Source organism: Thunnus maccoyii, chromosome 20 (assembly GCF_910596095.1).
Source record: "Thunnus maccoyii chromosome 20, fThuMac1.1, whole genome shotgun sequence".
NCBI lineage: Eukaryota > Metazoa > Chordata > Actinopteri > Scombriformes > Scombridae > Thunnus > Thunnus maccoyii.
Window position 1 is genome coordinate 24,448,815 of NC_056552.1, and position 17,629 is coordinate 24,466,443.

The 17,629-nt window shown below is 39.5% G+C and overlaps 1 protein-coding gene across 3 annotated transcripts in view; it reads left to right on the plus strand.

The window, feature by feature from the left end:
* Positions 1-17,629, plus strand: part of LOC121886673 (caskin-2-like) — a 65,429-nt gene that overhangs the window by 18,138 nt on the left and 29,662 nt on the right. For all 3 annotated transcript variants that reach the window (XM_042396862.1, XM_042396863.1, XM_042396864.1), the window contains exons 3-4: positions 11,650-11,701; positions 16,125-16,222. In XM_042396862.1, the coding sequence (XP_042252796.1) occupies positions 11,650-11,701; positions 16,125-16,222 (150 nt within the window). The remainder of the gene's footprint in view (positions 1-11,649; positions 11,702-16,124; positions 16,223-17,629) is intronic.

Genomic DNA, 17,629 nt, shown 5'->3' on the forward strand with positions numbered 1-17,629 from the left:
GTGTAACTTAATTTTAGAGACTGTAACCCAAATACAAAATAAGTCACTTGGCGGGGAAACCACTATCATTAGTGTGATGGAAAAATCCTGGCTTTGAAAAATGATATTAAAAAAGAAACAGAAAGTGGTAAACTGCTGCATTCAGCAGACACCGTAGACAATTCCACAGCATCAAAGAGCAGATGGTGATGAGCAAGCATAAGCTGTGCAACAAAAACACAAATTTTTCTAAGCAGGTCATCTCGTCATGAACCTGTATCATATTTCCTCTTTTGACACCCTAGCAGCAAGCTCCAGGTCTGAAAAGTGAAGCCAATGCGGAAGTGCCTTAATCCTGCATTCTTTCTAATGGCTAGCAGGGGACAACTCCATTAGCTCCAAAAGTCAGATTGTATAGAAGTCTATGATTTATTACCTCAGTAAACATTTTCCTAATGTGTCTGGTCACAATCACTAGTTTCAAGTCTTGTTCAATAAAGCATGATGTTCTTTTTGTAAATTATGTTTCCATTTAGAGTAAACAAGATGCTTTAGGGCGTGGCTACCTTGAGATTGACAAGTTGCTACCACGGCAACAATGTTGATTACGTACATTATGTATTGTAACCCCAGATTAGAATAGGAGTATAGGTGTAGTTGTTGCTATTTTACACCATTACAGTGTCTTGTTCAGTGTTGGGTTGTACTAAAAGACCCTCTAAAGAGTCAGCTGTTCAGTTTTTCCATTTTAAGCCTGTTTTTCGCTAGCCAAAATTAGCATTAGCATTAGCCAATTAATGTGAATTACGGATGCACAGTGCTAACCAAGCTAGCAGCTAGCATTAGGGTTAGCTCCACCCTCTTGTCCATATATGGTCACTTCTGGCTCAAAAAATCCAAGATGGTGATGGTCAAAATGGGAGTCCACAAACCAATGGGTGACGCCTTTTTTTTTTTTTTTTTTTTTACAGTTTATGATGACACCCCAGTCCTCCGTTGTAATAGCTGTGGTTCTAGGAAAGGGATTGGTTTCTGTAATTTCTCACCACTACACACAGCAAAAAGAAAGTACCGCAAGGATAATGTCTCATTCGACTCAAATGGATGGGGGCAGAGTATTGTTGCTCTCATGGGTACATGATTTGGATAATTTTAGGTTCTTGAAGTCATGTAAAATATTAGTAGTAATATTAGAGTTATGTTTCTCCTAAACATGTGATCATGTGTTTTGTTGGTAACGCTCTTGGTAAGAAGTAGAGTAACATTGACCTTTTTCAAAGCAGACATTTTGACATGTCACTGCATGAAAAACACAGGTGTAATTGATAACATTAATCAATTGTATGGACTGCATTCCATTTAGATTATCCAGTTTCAGGGCACTTAATGTAATAGAGCCATTGTTAATGTTATCAGTAACACCTGTGCTTTTCCTACTATGACAAATCAAAATGTCTGCTGTGACAAAGGTCCGTTGTACCTCTTTTGAAGTATAAATGCTTGTTGTTTGGGTAGTGCCCCATTCATGATTTTTGTTTTTACCTTGGTAACACTTTATTTTATGATTCTGTAATTTCCAAATAATTTTCCAATCATGTCCTAGGAGGTTTCCTGGAAATAACTATGCAATTTGTCAATAATTTCCTTGAAAGAAAAGCTCAGTTATAACTCGAGTTAATATTTATTTATTATTGGGAAATTTATTCTTAATGATGAATTGTATGCTTGCCTCAAATTACATTTTTTTTTACGTATGTCCATATAACCTGTGTGCACTGACTAAAATTCATTACACTAGAAATTAACTAGAATTAATTCACTGGAAGTGTACCAATACTAATCTGCTAATTATTTTCTCAATCAATTTTTTGGTCTATAAAACATTTGAAAACAGAATATGCATCACAATATCCTAAAGCACAAGTCATGTTATCAAATGTGTTGTTTTGTCCAACAAACAGTCCAAACCCACAAAATCAGTTTACTATAATGTGAAACCAAGAAAAGCAGCAATCTCACATTTGACCAACTGGAACAATCAAATTATTAGTGTTTTTGCTTGACAAATGTATTCAGTTGTTTAATAAGCTGTAAAAATTGTCGCTGTAAATAGCTCTCAGTCAATTAATTGACTAATCATTGCAACTCCAACCTTTAGGTTGGATCAAGATGTGATAAATTGGTCTCATGAGAGCCCATCATGGCGCTTTATTGGCACATAAGTGGAAAAGTACTTTGCAGTACAGAAATACCATCCTGTACCTCTATTTTGAGTGTGGCCATCTCTGGCTGCTCTGATTTGTATAGCTGTCAGGGTCATTTGCAGGACATATGTAGCCTCTTTGGAAGCACTTTGCATAGTTGCCCATTGTAGGAAATGTTTTTTATTAAAGGGATGACTACCTTGTTATAAATATGTTATGTTATATATATATTCCCCAACCCTAGGCATATGATAAATATGGACAACCAGCTATTTCATTCCCCCAAGACCAATATTTTGAGGTAGTAAACTAAATCATGTGTCTAAGTTGTCGAAGTGCATGGAAATAAAGGAGGGGCTCTGCAGCGAGTTGGGTAAGTAGAGTAAACAGATGATTTGAATGGTATGTAAAGTGTTTTGTCCCTAAGGTGCAGGGTTGAGACATGTTATGTAATGTGAAACCTGCAGGTGTGTTTACGCCTGTTCTAATCTCCTGCTGTTTATGAAGAAGTATACAGATGTAGCAACACTGATTCGCATGCACACACTGATACACTGCAACACAACACATCATCTGTTTTATTTCCACTCTGGCTCAGTGTCAACGAATATTGAATGTGTCTGACCTAGTTGCCAGCGGCACCACGGGAGATTAGTCTCTACATTTTTAACAATGGAGCAGATTTATTGGATAATACGGCCCAGAGCTGTTTTGATGTTGAGGGTTTTTCTCAAGACCCAGTTGCAGCTTTTATTCTTACAGGCAAGCGATGCAGCGATGAAGTAATTGATGAAGAATTGATGAAGCTAAAGTGTGTCACTTTGCAAATTTGGTGTATGTGTATGCCCTCGGGTGTGTGGTGTGCACAGTTTATACTGTCCTGTCTTTCCTAGCATTTGTAGTGTTAGGAAACTCCATCAACCGTACATTCTCACAGACAACGCTACATTTTTATGACTGTTTATTTATTCAGGCACATTGTCAAAAACACACTAACATTCATACAAGGAAGCAAACCAGTTTATTGCCACGGGCAGTCTGTGTACAACAAGTACTTATTGTCTACCTGTGCAACCGGAGGTAAAGCAAAACGTGTTCTGTTGCAGGTAGCGCTCTGTCAGTAAACCCCATTTGGCGGCTGCTCACTCATCTATTTGAAGACTGATGCTGATCTTGCTTTAGGGCTTATTTGTCTCTGCAGGCAGTTTACAGGCCTCCATTTACCCGCCAGCATTAACATGCATCACATATCAGATTGTGGTTCTATGACTTAACAGGATTACAGCTGATTACACCTGACAATCAGATCTTTCTCCAAAGCTTATTTGACAGTGACATTACATTAAAGTCCACATTCAACTGGAACCTGATTGAGGACATAATGTTACAGCATTGTATGGAAGGTTAAACTTAACTTTGAAACAACTTTGCAAAGAGTTTTAAATGATATCAGAGAGATCTCAACTTCATACGGTGATGCAGATAGCAGCCATGGATAACCACACACATGAGCTGGTATTACAACGACATCAACATATTTGTCGGGTTCAAATATAACTGGATGTTTTTCCCTGAACGCATACAGGGCTGTATTCTTGAAATGCATTGTAATGCATGTTAGAATAAAACATGAAATGCAATTTTTTTCCTACGAAAGTTTGATTGGCGGCAGTGATTCTGGTGGAATGCCGAGTTATAGCCGACCGATCTGACTGGCAGACCAGCAGTAGCGTGTGTGTTATTGAGCAGCCTGGTGTGATTTACACCTGATTTAACGAAGGTTAACACAGCGGATGGCTGTGCGTGATGGCACAATGCTGCAATGTGCTGCATTGCTGAACTTCTCAATTTGAAGCTGCAGATGTATCAACATACCTCTGCTTCAGATGGCTGCAGGGATTCAATGAACTGAAGGAGAGCCTTAAAGCAGCTGTAGATAACTGATAATCACATATTAATCATATGAAACTTTAATTTTCTAATGCCGATTGAAATGCATCTATGAGTTGGAGATCTTTATTGTGCTTTTTCTCCCAAGTATTTAGTTTTTTCTTGTCAACTATTTGACCAAAATTGGCAGTGGAATAACTTTGTTCTACAATCAGACGTGGTTTTAAGACGTCTATTCTCAGAGCAACCTTGAAAAACTCACTTTCTACCAAACTGTTGACAACGTGCTTTGTGCTGCCTCATTTGAATGAAACACCCACCTGTGCACCTTGTGTGAAAGTGAATGAGAATGTTGAACTTTTCCTTCAAAAGATAAAACACTGCGTCGCTGTAAATAACCATGATTTGCTCTTTGACGTTTTATATTCAGCCCTCAGGCTTTGATATTTGTAGACTTTAAACTGTGATGACCTGAAACCAATTGACAAATTGCCCAATCAAGGTTTAATAAGTTCAGTCTCTCTAGTCATTTACTCCATTTTTGTATCCAGCGTCCTGTATCCAGTGTAAAATTCGACTAACCATAACAGGAATTATCCTGGTTTCACCAGCTTTTTAGGTTTTTAGTTCTGAAACCTGCAGATACACCAATAAGTAATTCTTTGCCAAAAGTGGAGTTATTTTTGAAGCTGGAGGGACTCTTCTCTTTTCTCTGGAAAGCCGTGGCAGCAGCAGCAGCAGCAGTACAAACTGACACAGGCAATATCTGTCTCCCTGTCCTCCTTGCTACACAGAGCTGGGTGATGGCTCCCATTTGGTTAGACTTATCATCTAAGTTTAATCACATTGTTTTATACTCCTCGTACACACACACATACACTCCTACAGGGATTTGGTCACTACCTCACCACCTGCCAAGGACGAGGAGCCAAGCTGGAGACATTGTTAGCGGGGATTATAAAGTTAATTTAATGTTACAGACATTAGTTTTTCATGGATCATGCACTAATTTTTAAATGATTTGTAGGTATTAATAAACACATGTTTCTGTTTATGATAAACAAAAAAATGTGTGTTGCATGCAGATAGAAGTACATTCCTAATCATGTTTTTGGAACCTTATTAGGAATTCTGTGGGAAAGCTGGAGTGAAGCCAAGTCCCCGCTTTGCCTCGGTGGTTTGGTTTGAGGGACTGTGTTTACCCTCTCAGTAATCAGTGCAGTTAGATGGATGTGTTTCCCAGATAAGTGTTTTCCTTGATGAGGTCCTTACCTGACCACAAACTGTTTATCGCCACAGACAGATGATGACCTTAAATTACCCCCCCTTCTTCACTCCTCTGTATTTTGGTTTCGCCCCAGGCCTCTGTGGCTGTGCTGTTTGTATGCTGGATACCTCCCTGCTCATCGTGGCGCGGGGGTTCGTCCCAACCCACAACTCCTGAATCAAGTGTCCTTTTCTGCTTTTGTTAATGAGAAGCTGGTGTGGGTAGAGGTGGGTTTGAATTCCCTGTGGTTTAACTCCAAGGAATATTTTTGCAGACCAAGAGGCAGAACTTTAACACAATTCCAAAGAGCCTAGCCTGATAGTAACCACTGTTATTTCTAGGGGTGCAACGGATCACAAAACTCACGGTTCGGATTGTATCACGGATTTGAGTCACGGATTGGATCATTTTTCGGTTCTGCAAAAAAAAAAGAAAAAAAAGGGGGGGGGGGGACATTAAAACTTTGCTTTCCATATATTCTGTAAAACACTTGGAGCAAGGAACTTTTGCCCATGGTCATAAATGAAAACAACGTTCAAGATGTCCAATATTTAATTAAAATCTTAAAATATATAAAATATTCAATACTCAATTGTTAAATTAAATTGCAGTATGAGGCATGATACCTTCCTCTTTTAAACACGGTAGTGAATGAAACAATAGCCTACGTCCACATCATCAAAACTTGATAACTTACAAACATGAACACACGTCTTGTCTGTTGAATGAGCCAACAAACAAACATTCACTGCTAATGTCAGTTAGCAGCTAGATAGCTGCTCAGCTGCAAAAGGGCTAATGTTGGCAAGCAAAAGTCGACTAGATTTGTGTTCTAAGCAACAATTGACGCACACTAGACCAGACTTTCATATGAAGATATAGGTATTATATCAGCCTGAGCCACAGAGTGTTGCTGAAGCAGAAAACTGAGATGTTGCAGGTCTGCCATGTCCTGAGAAACCTGGGCTCACCAATATTACATCTTTAAAGCTGCACTAATCAATATTTATATATGAATATATAGGAATTAAGAAGGAATTATCATTGGACTCCTCTCAGTTTACTTAGTTTTTAAGCCTCTTTCGGTTCATTGTTTTGGTTTTACTGTTTTGGTTCAGTCTCGCCACTCCTCAACTTTGTTTCCAGTAGCAGTAGACTGTTTTCAGTGATAGACCAACCAACTGTAAACTACCTTCCCAGCACCAAATTGCAGATAATGGAACCAAATATTGTAGAAGGAACCAGATATATAAGCGGTCGATGGAGACCAAAACAGAGCTAAAAGGAGGGTGAATATTGGATTTACATTTATCAGATGGCTAGAAAGTTGTTGTGGAGTACTGCCCCCTAATGGCCAAAAAAGGAGAGATTAATGCAGCTTTAAAGGGTCTGTTCAACCAAATTAAACATTAAAAAACAGACTCTCACTCACTGTAGCTCCAGTAGTGCCTAGCCATGATGATAGTTTTGGTTTTATTTTTGTCAACATTTAAAGATATCTGTCTTTCATCAGCAGCAACATGTCTTTCCCAAAACAGTAGCCATGTATTTGAGATAATCCACAGACAATGCTGTAGACAGTTTTCATTGGAACTACTTTCTGACAAAGAAATGCTTCCTAGGAAAGATCTCAAAAGCAGATATCTCAAAACCTGGGTAAATAAAACTACAATATCTACATGGCTAGATACAATCCAAGGTAAACGAGAAAATTTGTTTTTCTGTAATTTGGGTGAAGTGATCCTTTAACGTGTCTTGCCTTTGATAATTTTTGGTTGGAAAAAACCCCACTGAACAGACAGTAAAGTATGCCTTTAAAGACTAACATTAATGTGATTACTTTATCCTCATTTTTGTGTATATTCCTTCCAGTCTTTTATATGCGTGGACCATGATCAAAGACATTTTTAAATGAGTTTTGCAGCCATGCAAACCAAAGCAACAGACGCCTCTGCCAGCTGCAATCTCGTTGAAGGAGACAAAAGCGAGCAAGCTGGCCTTTTTTGTTGTTAGTTTATTTTTTATTTACAATTTCTTGCTTTTTTCCCCCAAACTCTCTGTTCTTGCTCTGAAGAGGTGCTACTTGCACTCCTGTCTGATCTCGCAGCGAGTGTTTCATAAAGTCCTTTGCATGTTTTCTTGTTTACTCACCTGACACACACACACACACACACACACATACTAAAAAAGCATTCCCCTCATCTCACCTGAATAGATTCATTCCCCCCTCCCTCCCCACGACTTCTCCTCCTCTCTTTATTTCCCTCCACTTTTGAACGTTCCCTCGCTCCTCAGTGAACTAATGTTCTCCACATCAAAGCTCCAAGATCCCTTTCTTCTGTCCAGGATGCCTCAGCTGTTATGAAAAAGGTGCAGAGGGAGCATAACAACAGCAGTTCAGAGCGTTGCCTCTGTGAAATTAATCACAGAGGCTGCTTGTGCATCTGATAAGGTTATCAAAACAAAGCATCACATGATTTTTTTTGCGCTTTGTTTGTTGTAACCATAGAAAACAATAGAGGGATTCCACACTGACAGCTCTATGACTCTTAGCATTCAGTCATTTTTCTTTCCATGGACATCAGCTTTGAGCAGGGGAGCAAACCCTGTAATTTCCGTCTCTGAAAGAAAACACAATGCTTGAGATTTACTACACATCTGTTATCACCAGCTACTAGGGGTGAGGGGTAGGAGCACACACACACACACACACACACACACACAGAGTCAACATGCTGGCAATGTAATCGAGCCCCCTATCACTTATGTGAAGAAAAAGGGGAAGGAGGGAGAGGATAGAAAGCAGAGGAGAGAAAAGGGAGCTGACAGTTTAGTGGACACATAGTCCGAGAGACAGCCAGCGAGTAGGATAGCATGGTGGGTGTGCTATGTGAGGAATGTCGGCTCATGTTGTAACTAGAACTCCTGAAAGGCCTTGTTCTCTCCATACCGCTGGGACAGTTTAGACCCCGTTTTGGCAAGCCGCCCAACGCCCAGCCCCTCTATCTGTCTCATTATCAATGTGCCTTTTTGTGCCTTCAGACTCTTGTTTTTTATGCATTTGAGTCTGTAGAAGCTCAAGCTCTACTGTGTTCAGACCAGCATGTAAATGATAAAAATCAAATGTGACTGTAAGCATGACTGTAGCCAGTTTGTGCACTTTATTATTTGCCATTTGGTGGAGAATTCCCCCCCCCACAGCCCCCCTGCAGGGCTGTGAATGTGTGCATTTGTAAAACGGCAGGCTCCAGTGGAAATTGATCTCCTAACCATGGAAATAAAAAGGCCTTCTTTATCCACTGAGCTCCAGAAGAAGTGGAAGAGATTCTGTATGAAGTTCCTTGAATATTGTGGAATTTTAGAAGTGTAAATTTTGGGATAGTCAGGAATATCAATGAATTCATGCTTTTTTTTTTTTTTTTTTGAGGATTTTATGTATTTTTAATGCATAGTCTACTCAACTGCAGTGGAAATCAGAATATTTTTCCCTTTATGACTTTTCTGAGCTTGAAAATAACATTAATAAACCAGAGAGAAAGAAATAATTGAATATTTAATCAGTGCTCTAGTGGGAACCCAATTATATTCCATGAATTCACAAATTGATTCATATTCCTCTATTCCTCTTGTTTTTGCTATCACTGCTGCTGTTAAGCATTCCCTTTTGATTATATAATCCATTATTCTTCCCATTCAGTTTCATTCATACATTTCTATAAAGGATTATTCCAATATCTTACAAATTGCACACTGCTCAGAATTTCCATTGAAACTCTGGATTATTACCAGCACTTCATGTGTACTCACCTTCAATTTTACCTCCAAATAAAGTAGTTTAGATAATCTGACGAAACTTCTAGTTTATTTACAACCAGTCTGACTGCTCATGCCCCATTGTCTCAGCAATTACTTTGGTCATTGCAGTGTTATCCTAACTGATAAAAATAATGACCAAAATTACAAAAACCCAACTGGTTATGAACCAAGCTGTTATGAACTTTCACATGTTTCAAGTATTGGAATTGTCTGTTATCATAAATCAAATTTGCACTAAATGTATTCCTTTGCATTAATATTTAACCCTGGCTTTATTAGTGTCTTGCTCTACCTGGTTAGCTGCAAAAACTACATTTACCTTAATATCACAATCATTTCGCTGGTCAGGATATACTGTAGGTGTATTGCATTGTCAGCAGTGCTAACAGTATTGGCTTTCGTTAGAGTATCCCAGTATCTCTAATGGTGGTACCATCATCGGAGAAGAACACAGATTAATGTTCAATTTATGCACAAACTATGTTCAATGTCACCCGTTTTGGCATCGGACATTTGGCTTGATCCTACTGGGATCTTCGTCAGGTCAGAATGTTTGAAAAATGTAAACCACACCCATATTTATACATCATGAACACCAATAGGCTGACAAGCTGTATGATGGCAGGTGTGGTTAACCATCTAAACCACCCAGGGTGATAAACATCCAAAAACAATTAACAATTCAATAAAGTACATAGAAAAAAGCAGTAATACAAAAGCTATACTTCAAAATATAACACATACATCTTATATATATCATCTGATACTGTTTATATATAAGATGTAAGTTGGTTTACATTTTTCATACATTCTGACCTCACAAAGATCCAAGTAGGATCAAAACATTGTCATTATTAAACTTTTTGGCTTGGAGTAAGTTTGCGAGTGCTACTTTTTTTCATTGATGCTGTTTTCTGATAGGCTTGCACCTACACGATGTGCATATAATCACTCTCCTTCAGATAGTAAAAAGGTGAATCTTATTTGCATTCGCTACACAGTCATCTACCCCTCTCATTTTTCCTCCACTACATAAAGGGCACACTACTTTCTGCCATGGAACTGAATATAAATTGTGAGATACGGAACTGTCCAATATGGACGCAACTCCGAAGTAGGCTATTAAATCGGACACTTCAATCTCTTTACTGTTCCTGGTACACTACTAACTCTAACTCCATATCTCTTCCTATCTCTGTCCGTTCCCCACGCTTATGTGATTTTCCACACCTAAGTGGGAGAAAACAGTGAGGGAGATTGACTGCGATGAATGGCTCTGTATTCAGAGGCCTTGGCAGTCTGGTTCCTGTGTGGGTCTTGGTGGACAGTGGGGCCTTTACAGTAGAGCTCTGCTGTAGGACGTCCAAGGATATTTAGCTGTGTGAGGAGACTTTCCTGCCCTCATTAGAGGCTGCAGATAGAGGTAGATGCATGATATTTGAAGATGGAAGTCTAGTTTGATATCATTTAGGATGATGAAGAGCATTTCGGTATGATGGCCAGATTTGATTGGAGTTGGATGATTCCTTGACAAAAAAGGATTATGCATGTTGAACCAGAGGAAAGTAGTGTCGTCACAATGAAGGAGTTTCAGCGTTGATACCTTAGATAACAAAAATGACTACTGTATGCTTCCATTGTGAACATTGGATGGTTTTGTAGCTGTCTCTCGAGGTTCCCAAGGAAAATATTTCCATTATGTCACTGCTGGGACCGGTTTGTTAACCACTTTAGTCAACTGGGATTAAATTTGAGCAACTGAGAAAAACAATTTTCAAGTATTTTAAGAGAATACAGACAATAATTCAACTCTCCACTGTATTTTTGTTCATTTTTGCTATTGTGACACCACACACTGAAGGAGGACTAGTGAAAGAGCATGAATGAGAAAGTTATAGTATGTTCTCTCATGGAGTACAGAGTGAATGAGTAAAACATGGGACAAGTAGCAGTCTGTCTGATGCAAGGTGAGTGAAAAAACTTGTTCAGTCTTGCTAACTTGGTATGACTTATGCTATTTTTGCACCGAGTGCTGCTGTGGAAAAAGACATAAATGTATGTTTTATCCTGGCAGGCTTGTGTTTTCATGGTTGTCACTCTCAATTCCAAAGAGCCATGATAAGATAGTAGTGTAAATGAGGTGGAATGGTACATTTCTGCGAGGCAAAATCATTTGTTTATGAATCATTTGGCTGCCGTGAGGGTGTCAGACAGGGAAGGGAAGGGTGAGGCACCAGGAGGTGAGGAAAGCTCTCCATCCTGTCGAGACTGTCAGGTTGTTTGAGGGAAGGAGTGATGACGGGAAGAAGTGCTGGGGGAAAAAAAAACACACACACACATACACACACACACAGGGCCCTGCAGGGATGGAGGGATTTGTGGAGAGCTCTGATGAAAAGACAAATATGTCACTAAATACTAATGGTCTTTTCCATTCACCCCCCCCCCCCCCCCCCTCGTTTTCTCTCTTTCTCTATCTCTGTCTTTTTCCAGAGTTACTGGGCTCCACCAAGAGACTGAACATCAACTACCAAGACTCAGACGGGTAAGAGGAGTGTGTATGTGTGTCAGGCATGAAGTTGAGTCAGAAGAATGCAATGGAAGAGTCGCTATGTCTTGATTGACATGTGGGATTAAAAAAAAAGAAGCACATTCCCTACCTGTGACTGTCTGCTGTTTGTCTTTGTCTTCACAGTATGACTCATTACTCTCACACTTGTACAGACAAACAGTTGAGCCATTGTCTCACCATTACAGAAGAAGAAAATGAAAGTTCTTGAGTTTGTGTAGTTAGAACCCAGGATGTGACAACTCATGCACTTTATTGTGAAGTAAATAATACAACTGCCACAATAAGTTGATTAATCTATAAGTTGATTGACAGAAAGTTAACAATTTGATGGTTTCAGCTTCTCAAATGTGAGAATGTGCTGCTTTTTTGTGTCTTACATTGCAGTAAATTGGTGGTCGGACAAAAACAAGACATGATGATGTCATCTTGGACTCTAGACACTGTTGAGAAAATAATCAGCAGATTAATTGATCATAAAAATAGTTGTAAGTTGCAACTTTGAAGTAAAATATCCCATCCCACATCATGAAATTTGTCCCAGACATGAGAAGATGTAAGTCTCATGTCTGTTTGTTACGTGGAGCTGCAGTCAGGATATGGTTAGCCTAGCTTAGCATAAAGCCTGGAAGCAGGGGGAAACAGCTAGCTGTGCGCTGTCCAAAGTTGAAAAATGCCTTTCAACACTTAATGTTCACTAAATGAAAAGTAAAATGTTAAGTAGTGAGTTTTAGGGGCATATATTTTCACTTAGCGTGAAGCCAGTTTTTATGCTAAGCTAGGTTTATCACCCCCTGGCTCGGATAAAAAGAGAATAAGCTTATTTCTTTAATGTATTGCCTGTATATAAAAGTTTGTTCATCATGTATAAACACACCATAAAAGTCAGTGTCATAATCCATTTCCTTTTCCTGCTCACTTAGGAATACTGAACATGCTGAAATTACTGGTTGAATTTAGTATGGCAATTCACACACTTATTTATATACTTAGCCTAAGTTTAACAGTAGTGCTTTGTCATTGCATTATTTCTATTCTAACTGAAGTTGTGACTATATTATATACAGTATATCTTTACCGCAATTACCTAATTCCCCTGTGGTTAGCATGAGTTTCATCTTATCTCAAATGAATCACTCTGCTCTTAATCTAATTTTTTTGTAATTAGGAATTTCATCTCTTTCATTTTCACATGCTCCTAACGAGTGAACAGAGCCAGAGGATAACCAGCTCCAGGATCATCAATGTTAGACATAGTGAAGCTAAGTAACCCAAACAGAGCCTGACTAAGCTGAACTCACTTTGTGATACAAACTTTTGGTGTCTGTGTGGCAAGACAAGCTAGAGATGAAAAAAGTTTAGATGTCAGTGTGTGTAGATATGAAATCTGAAGGATCTCCAGTCTGTGAAGTGGCTTATCTTATCTGTGTCTTTGTTTAGGCCTCAATGCTCCTCAGCAACACACAAATATGCACACATTTATCCATCCGTCTACTTGTCCATATCCTGAGTCACCTGCTCCAACCACTTTCTTAAACACACACACACACACACACACACACACACTGTCTGAATCTCTCTCTCTCTCTCTGATGGTGTTGACTCATTGACAAGTGACTGTTTACTCACTTTTCTTTCTCCTCTGCACTCTCTCTGCACTGATCTCATATATCACTTACCCCCTCCTCTGTACCATTCACACACACACACACACACACACACACTCCCTCACAGACGGACATGTTTAATTTCAACACCCCTATTGTGTATCACCTCCCACCCACTACAATGACCCCGCATGTAGACACACGCAGCAGGCCTATGTCAACTCACACACACACACATTGCATGTAGGCTAACGCATGAACACACACACAGCGGCTTGTAGAATGGGATTCTTTGAATGCCAGATGGCCCACTTTGATAGATACCACAAAAACTGCATCTGATTGGAAAAGAGGGAAGACTAAACAAAGTGCATGTCATAAAAACAAAAAAAACAACAATTGTTGTCTAGTCTCTATTTGAAAGAGTTACAGTAAATCTAAAGGACCCTTCAGTCAGCCCCGCCCCCATTAGTTACTGCTGCTACACTGATCAAGTTTTTCTAACACAGTATATATGCAGGTTTATCACTTGAAATGCTCAGTAATGAAACAATGGATCCTTGATGTCAGACACGGGTAGACAAAGGCAGGTTTCTCATTTCTAGCCAGCGACCATGGATTTTGCTGGCTTAAATGACAGTTGTCACTAGCAGATTTTTTCAGCTCTAGCTAGCAGGCTAATTAACTCCGTGAGTTGGTGTCTGGCTGACTCGTTGTAAAATGACCTTTAAAAAGGTCTTAAACATGCACTTAATCGCATCACATGATGAGTTTAGTGGGGTTGCTGGAGTGTAAGCTTCCTCATATGCTAATTCCTAAACAGAGCTTTTTCAAACTTAATTGAAGCTGCAGCTAATGATTAGTTTCATTATTGATTAGTCTGTCAATAATTTTCTTGATTAAATAATTCATAGTTTGCTCTGTAAAATGTAAGAAAATAGTAAAAACACAGTTTCCAGGAGCTCAGGATGATGTCTTCAAGTGTCTTGTTTTATCTGATTAACCAAAACCCCAAAATATTCAGTTTACAATGAGCTGGAACCTACAGTTTAATGAATTTTCTGCCCTTCACCCTTATTATGGATCAATGGATTTAATAAGGTTTTATTTTGATCTTGGACTAAGATATGTAGATATTATCCATCTATCCATCCATCCATTCATTCATTCATTCATCCATTCATTCATTCATTCATTCATTCATTCATTCATTCATTCATCCATTCATCCATTCATCCATTCATTCATTCTTTTTCTATACCGCTTATCCCCTAGAGGGTTGCAGGTGAGCTGGAGCCTATCTTAGCTGACAGTGGGTGAGAGGCGGGGTACACCAGTTAATCATAGGGGTGATTCACACCTGCGCGCAATTTAGAGTCACCAATTAACCTAAACTGGGTGTTCTTAGTCTTTGGGAGGAACCTGGAGCACCTGGAGAGAACTCATGCAGGCACATGGAGAACATGCAAACATAAAGTGAGACCACAAAGCAAGATACTCCTGTTTTGCATTTGTTTCAAATGTAATACTATTTTTTTCATTAAAAAAGATTATGTCAGCTTAACAATTTGAGTGAAAAGTTTAATCTTTGAAAAATGTAGATGAATTTCAGGATATCTTAGTATTCATCCCCCTTTTGCTTTAATGACAGCATGCACTTGAGCTGGCATGGACTCAGCAAGTCTGTTCAGTACCTGATGAGCCCTGTTATCCCAGCATGATCTGACAATGTTCCAAAGAGCTTCTTGTGATGTCACAGAATGCTTCTCAGTCTTCAAGTGCCTCCATAAATATTCAGTGGGGTTGAGGTCTGTGGAGGAAAGTCCATGACAGTCAGGACTCCTTGGTCTTCTTTGCTTTGAGGTGTGTTTGGGGTCATTATCTTGCTACAGTATGAATCCTTCTCCACAAAGATGTAAACCAGAGGGTATAACATGTCTCTAAAGAATGGAGTGGTACGTCTCCTTGGTCAGGGTGGAGTCAATTCAGTGCAGGTGTCCAACTCCAGAGTGGGCAAAACACCCCCAGACTTGAATATTCCCACCACCATGTTTCACTGTCGGTGAAACTAACAAACTAACTTTAAACATGGCTTTTGTTGAGACAGCCACAGTACATTCAGTTTCCAAATGTAGCCAGGCTGTTTATTGCCACAGGTGCCCGAGAGCTCAGGGCTTCCACTGTGACTACCAGAGGCTGTGTGAAATCACCTGAAAGCCCTCTGTGCTGTAGTTATTATTGAATCCCCACATGTGGGGAGTGTTTTGTCTCAGAGGGTCACCTCCTCTGGAACAGGAGCTGAGCCGCGTCGCCTCAAGCGAAAGCAAAACTCGTCGCCAAGAATTTATGCCTTTAATTTCTCCCTCGGCGGAATATACTGCGACCTGACAGACACCCAGAGACAAACACACACATTTCATCTCTGACTGGCTTTGATGAAGTCACACATACACACACACATACTGTACACACTTAACCACACACAGTTTGAAGTTTGATGAGTGTATGGGGATACATACTCATAAAACACACATAAATTCTTATCTCAGGTTGCAGTTTGTAATGGGATTATACAGGCACACAAACACCACTTCTCAGTCTGAAGTTTTGATGAGAGCACACAGATACACACACACACACACACACACTTGGTATCAGTGTGAAGTTTTGAAAAGGGCTCACCTGCTGTAAAGAAATCAGTTTGATTTATAACCTCTCTCATCTCCTTGTCTCTTCCCCTTGACTCCCCTTTTTTTTTCCTTCCTCTTTTTTTCTCTCTCTTTCACCCACAGCTTCTCAGCACTGCACCACGCTGCTCTGACGGGCACCACGGAGCTGCTGTCTCTGCTGCTGGAGGCCCAGGCCACGGTGGATATCAAGGACATCAACGGTATTGTGATGACAGAACAGGTTTACCAGCTGAACCGGTGTTGTCAGACAAACCTACAACTAAGGAGAAAAAGTGTTCCCACTTGGGAAGTCAGTCAGGGTTAAATGGAGCCTGAAACTTTTTCAAAAGCTTTATGACACTCTCAGCTGAAAATATGTTTGACCCATATGAATAAATATGATTCACTTTGAAGTTTGAAGTGACAGTTGTGCTACAGCCAATATCTTCAGACTCCAAGTGGAACAGATATTGTAGAATTTGTGAGGGAGTGACAGCTCTGCTGCTTAGACCAGAGGCGTGTAGTGCTCATTACCATGTGTGTGATGCCTGTGAGGTCAGCTATAGATTTATGAAGGACCGTTTTAAAATTCAACTTTTAGTGCTTCCTGTCTGCTTTTCTGTCGTTTGGAATAGCTTGTGTTGATTGACCATCATAATGTTTATTGCCGCTGAAGAAACGATTACTGATTTTAATTGGACATGAGGCATAATGTGTTTAAACCACTAGTAAATATTAATTGTATTTTTTTAAATTTTTGATTATTAAACATCTACTGTGGATAAACTAACACTGAGCTGTTAATTATGTTACTTTTCAGCAGATCAAACCTTTCCATGGCTGCCAAGTTAGAATTTCTGACATTTCAAGAAGTTGATGTCAGATTTTTAAGATTAAAGGGGACTGCTTTTCTGTTATTTATATACTCTTATGATGTCTATGTTAAATGTGGTCAAACTTCCAAAACTTGAGGTCAATATACATACAGATGCTCAGGCTTCAACCTGCCCTGAATGCATCTTTTTAACGTTTTTTTCTACCTTGCCCACGAGCTGACATTGACTCATGGTTGTCCGTTCCATAGCCTTCTTTGCAAACGGTGTTGTTCCATCTGTTGTTTGCATTGTCCACTCTCATATTTCAGATTAGATTCCGACTCGAACATGTACAGATGTATTTGAGAAGTTGACATTTTTAGTAAAGAACAAGAAAAAGCGGTGAAATCCTCCTTCTATAGCCTCCACAGCTTTTGAGAGCTGGCCAATCAGAACAGAGTGGGCCTAACAGAGCCTTAAAGAGACAGGAGCTAAAACAGTCTGTTTCAGACAGAGGCTGAACTGAGGGGCTGTGCAAAGGATCAGGTTAAGATATATAGGGAGTTTTTTTGAACTGTAAATCATGGAAAGATATTCCAGTAGAGCTCCAGATTAAAAATATAGACCTGGAAATGTGCATAATATGTCCTCTTTAGATTTGAGTCCACATCAGTTCAATGCAACTGACACAACCCTGTCATCTGCAGGTTCTTTTTTGTTAGTCTCCACTACAATTAAGAACACATCATGTTATGTCATTACCATAAACACACAGTTTAGTTTGAGTCAATCCTACATACACCATCCTGCTGC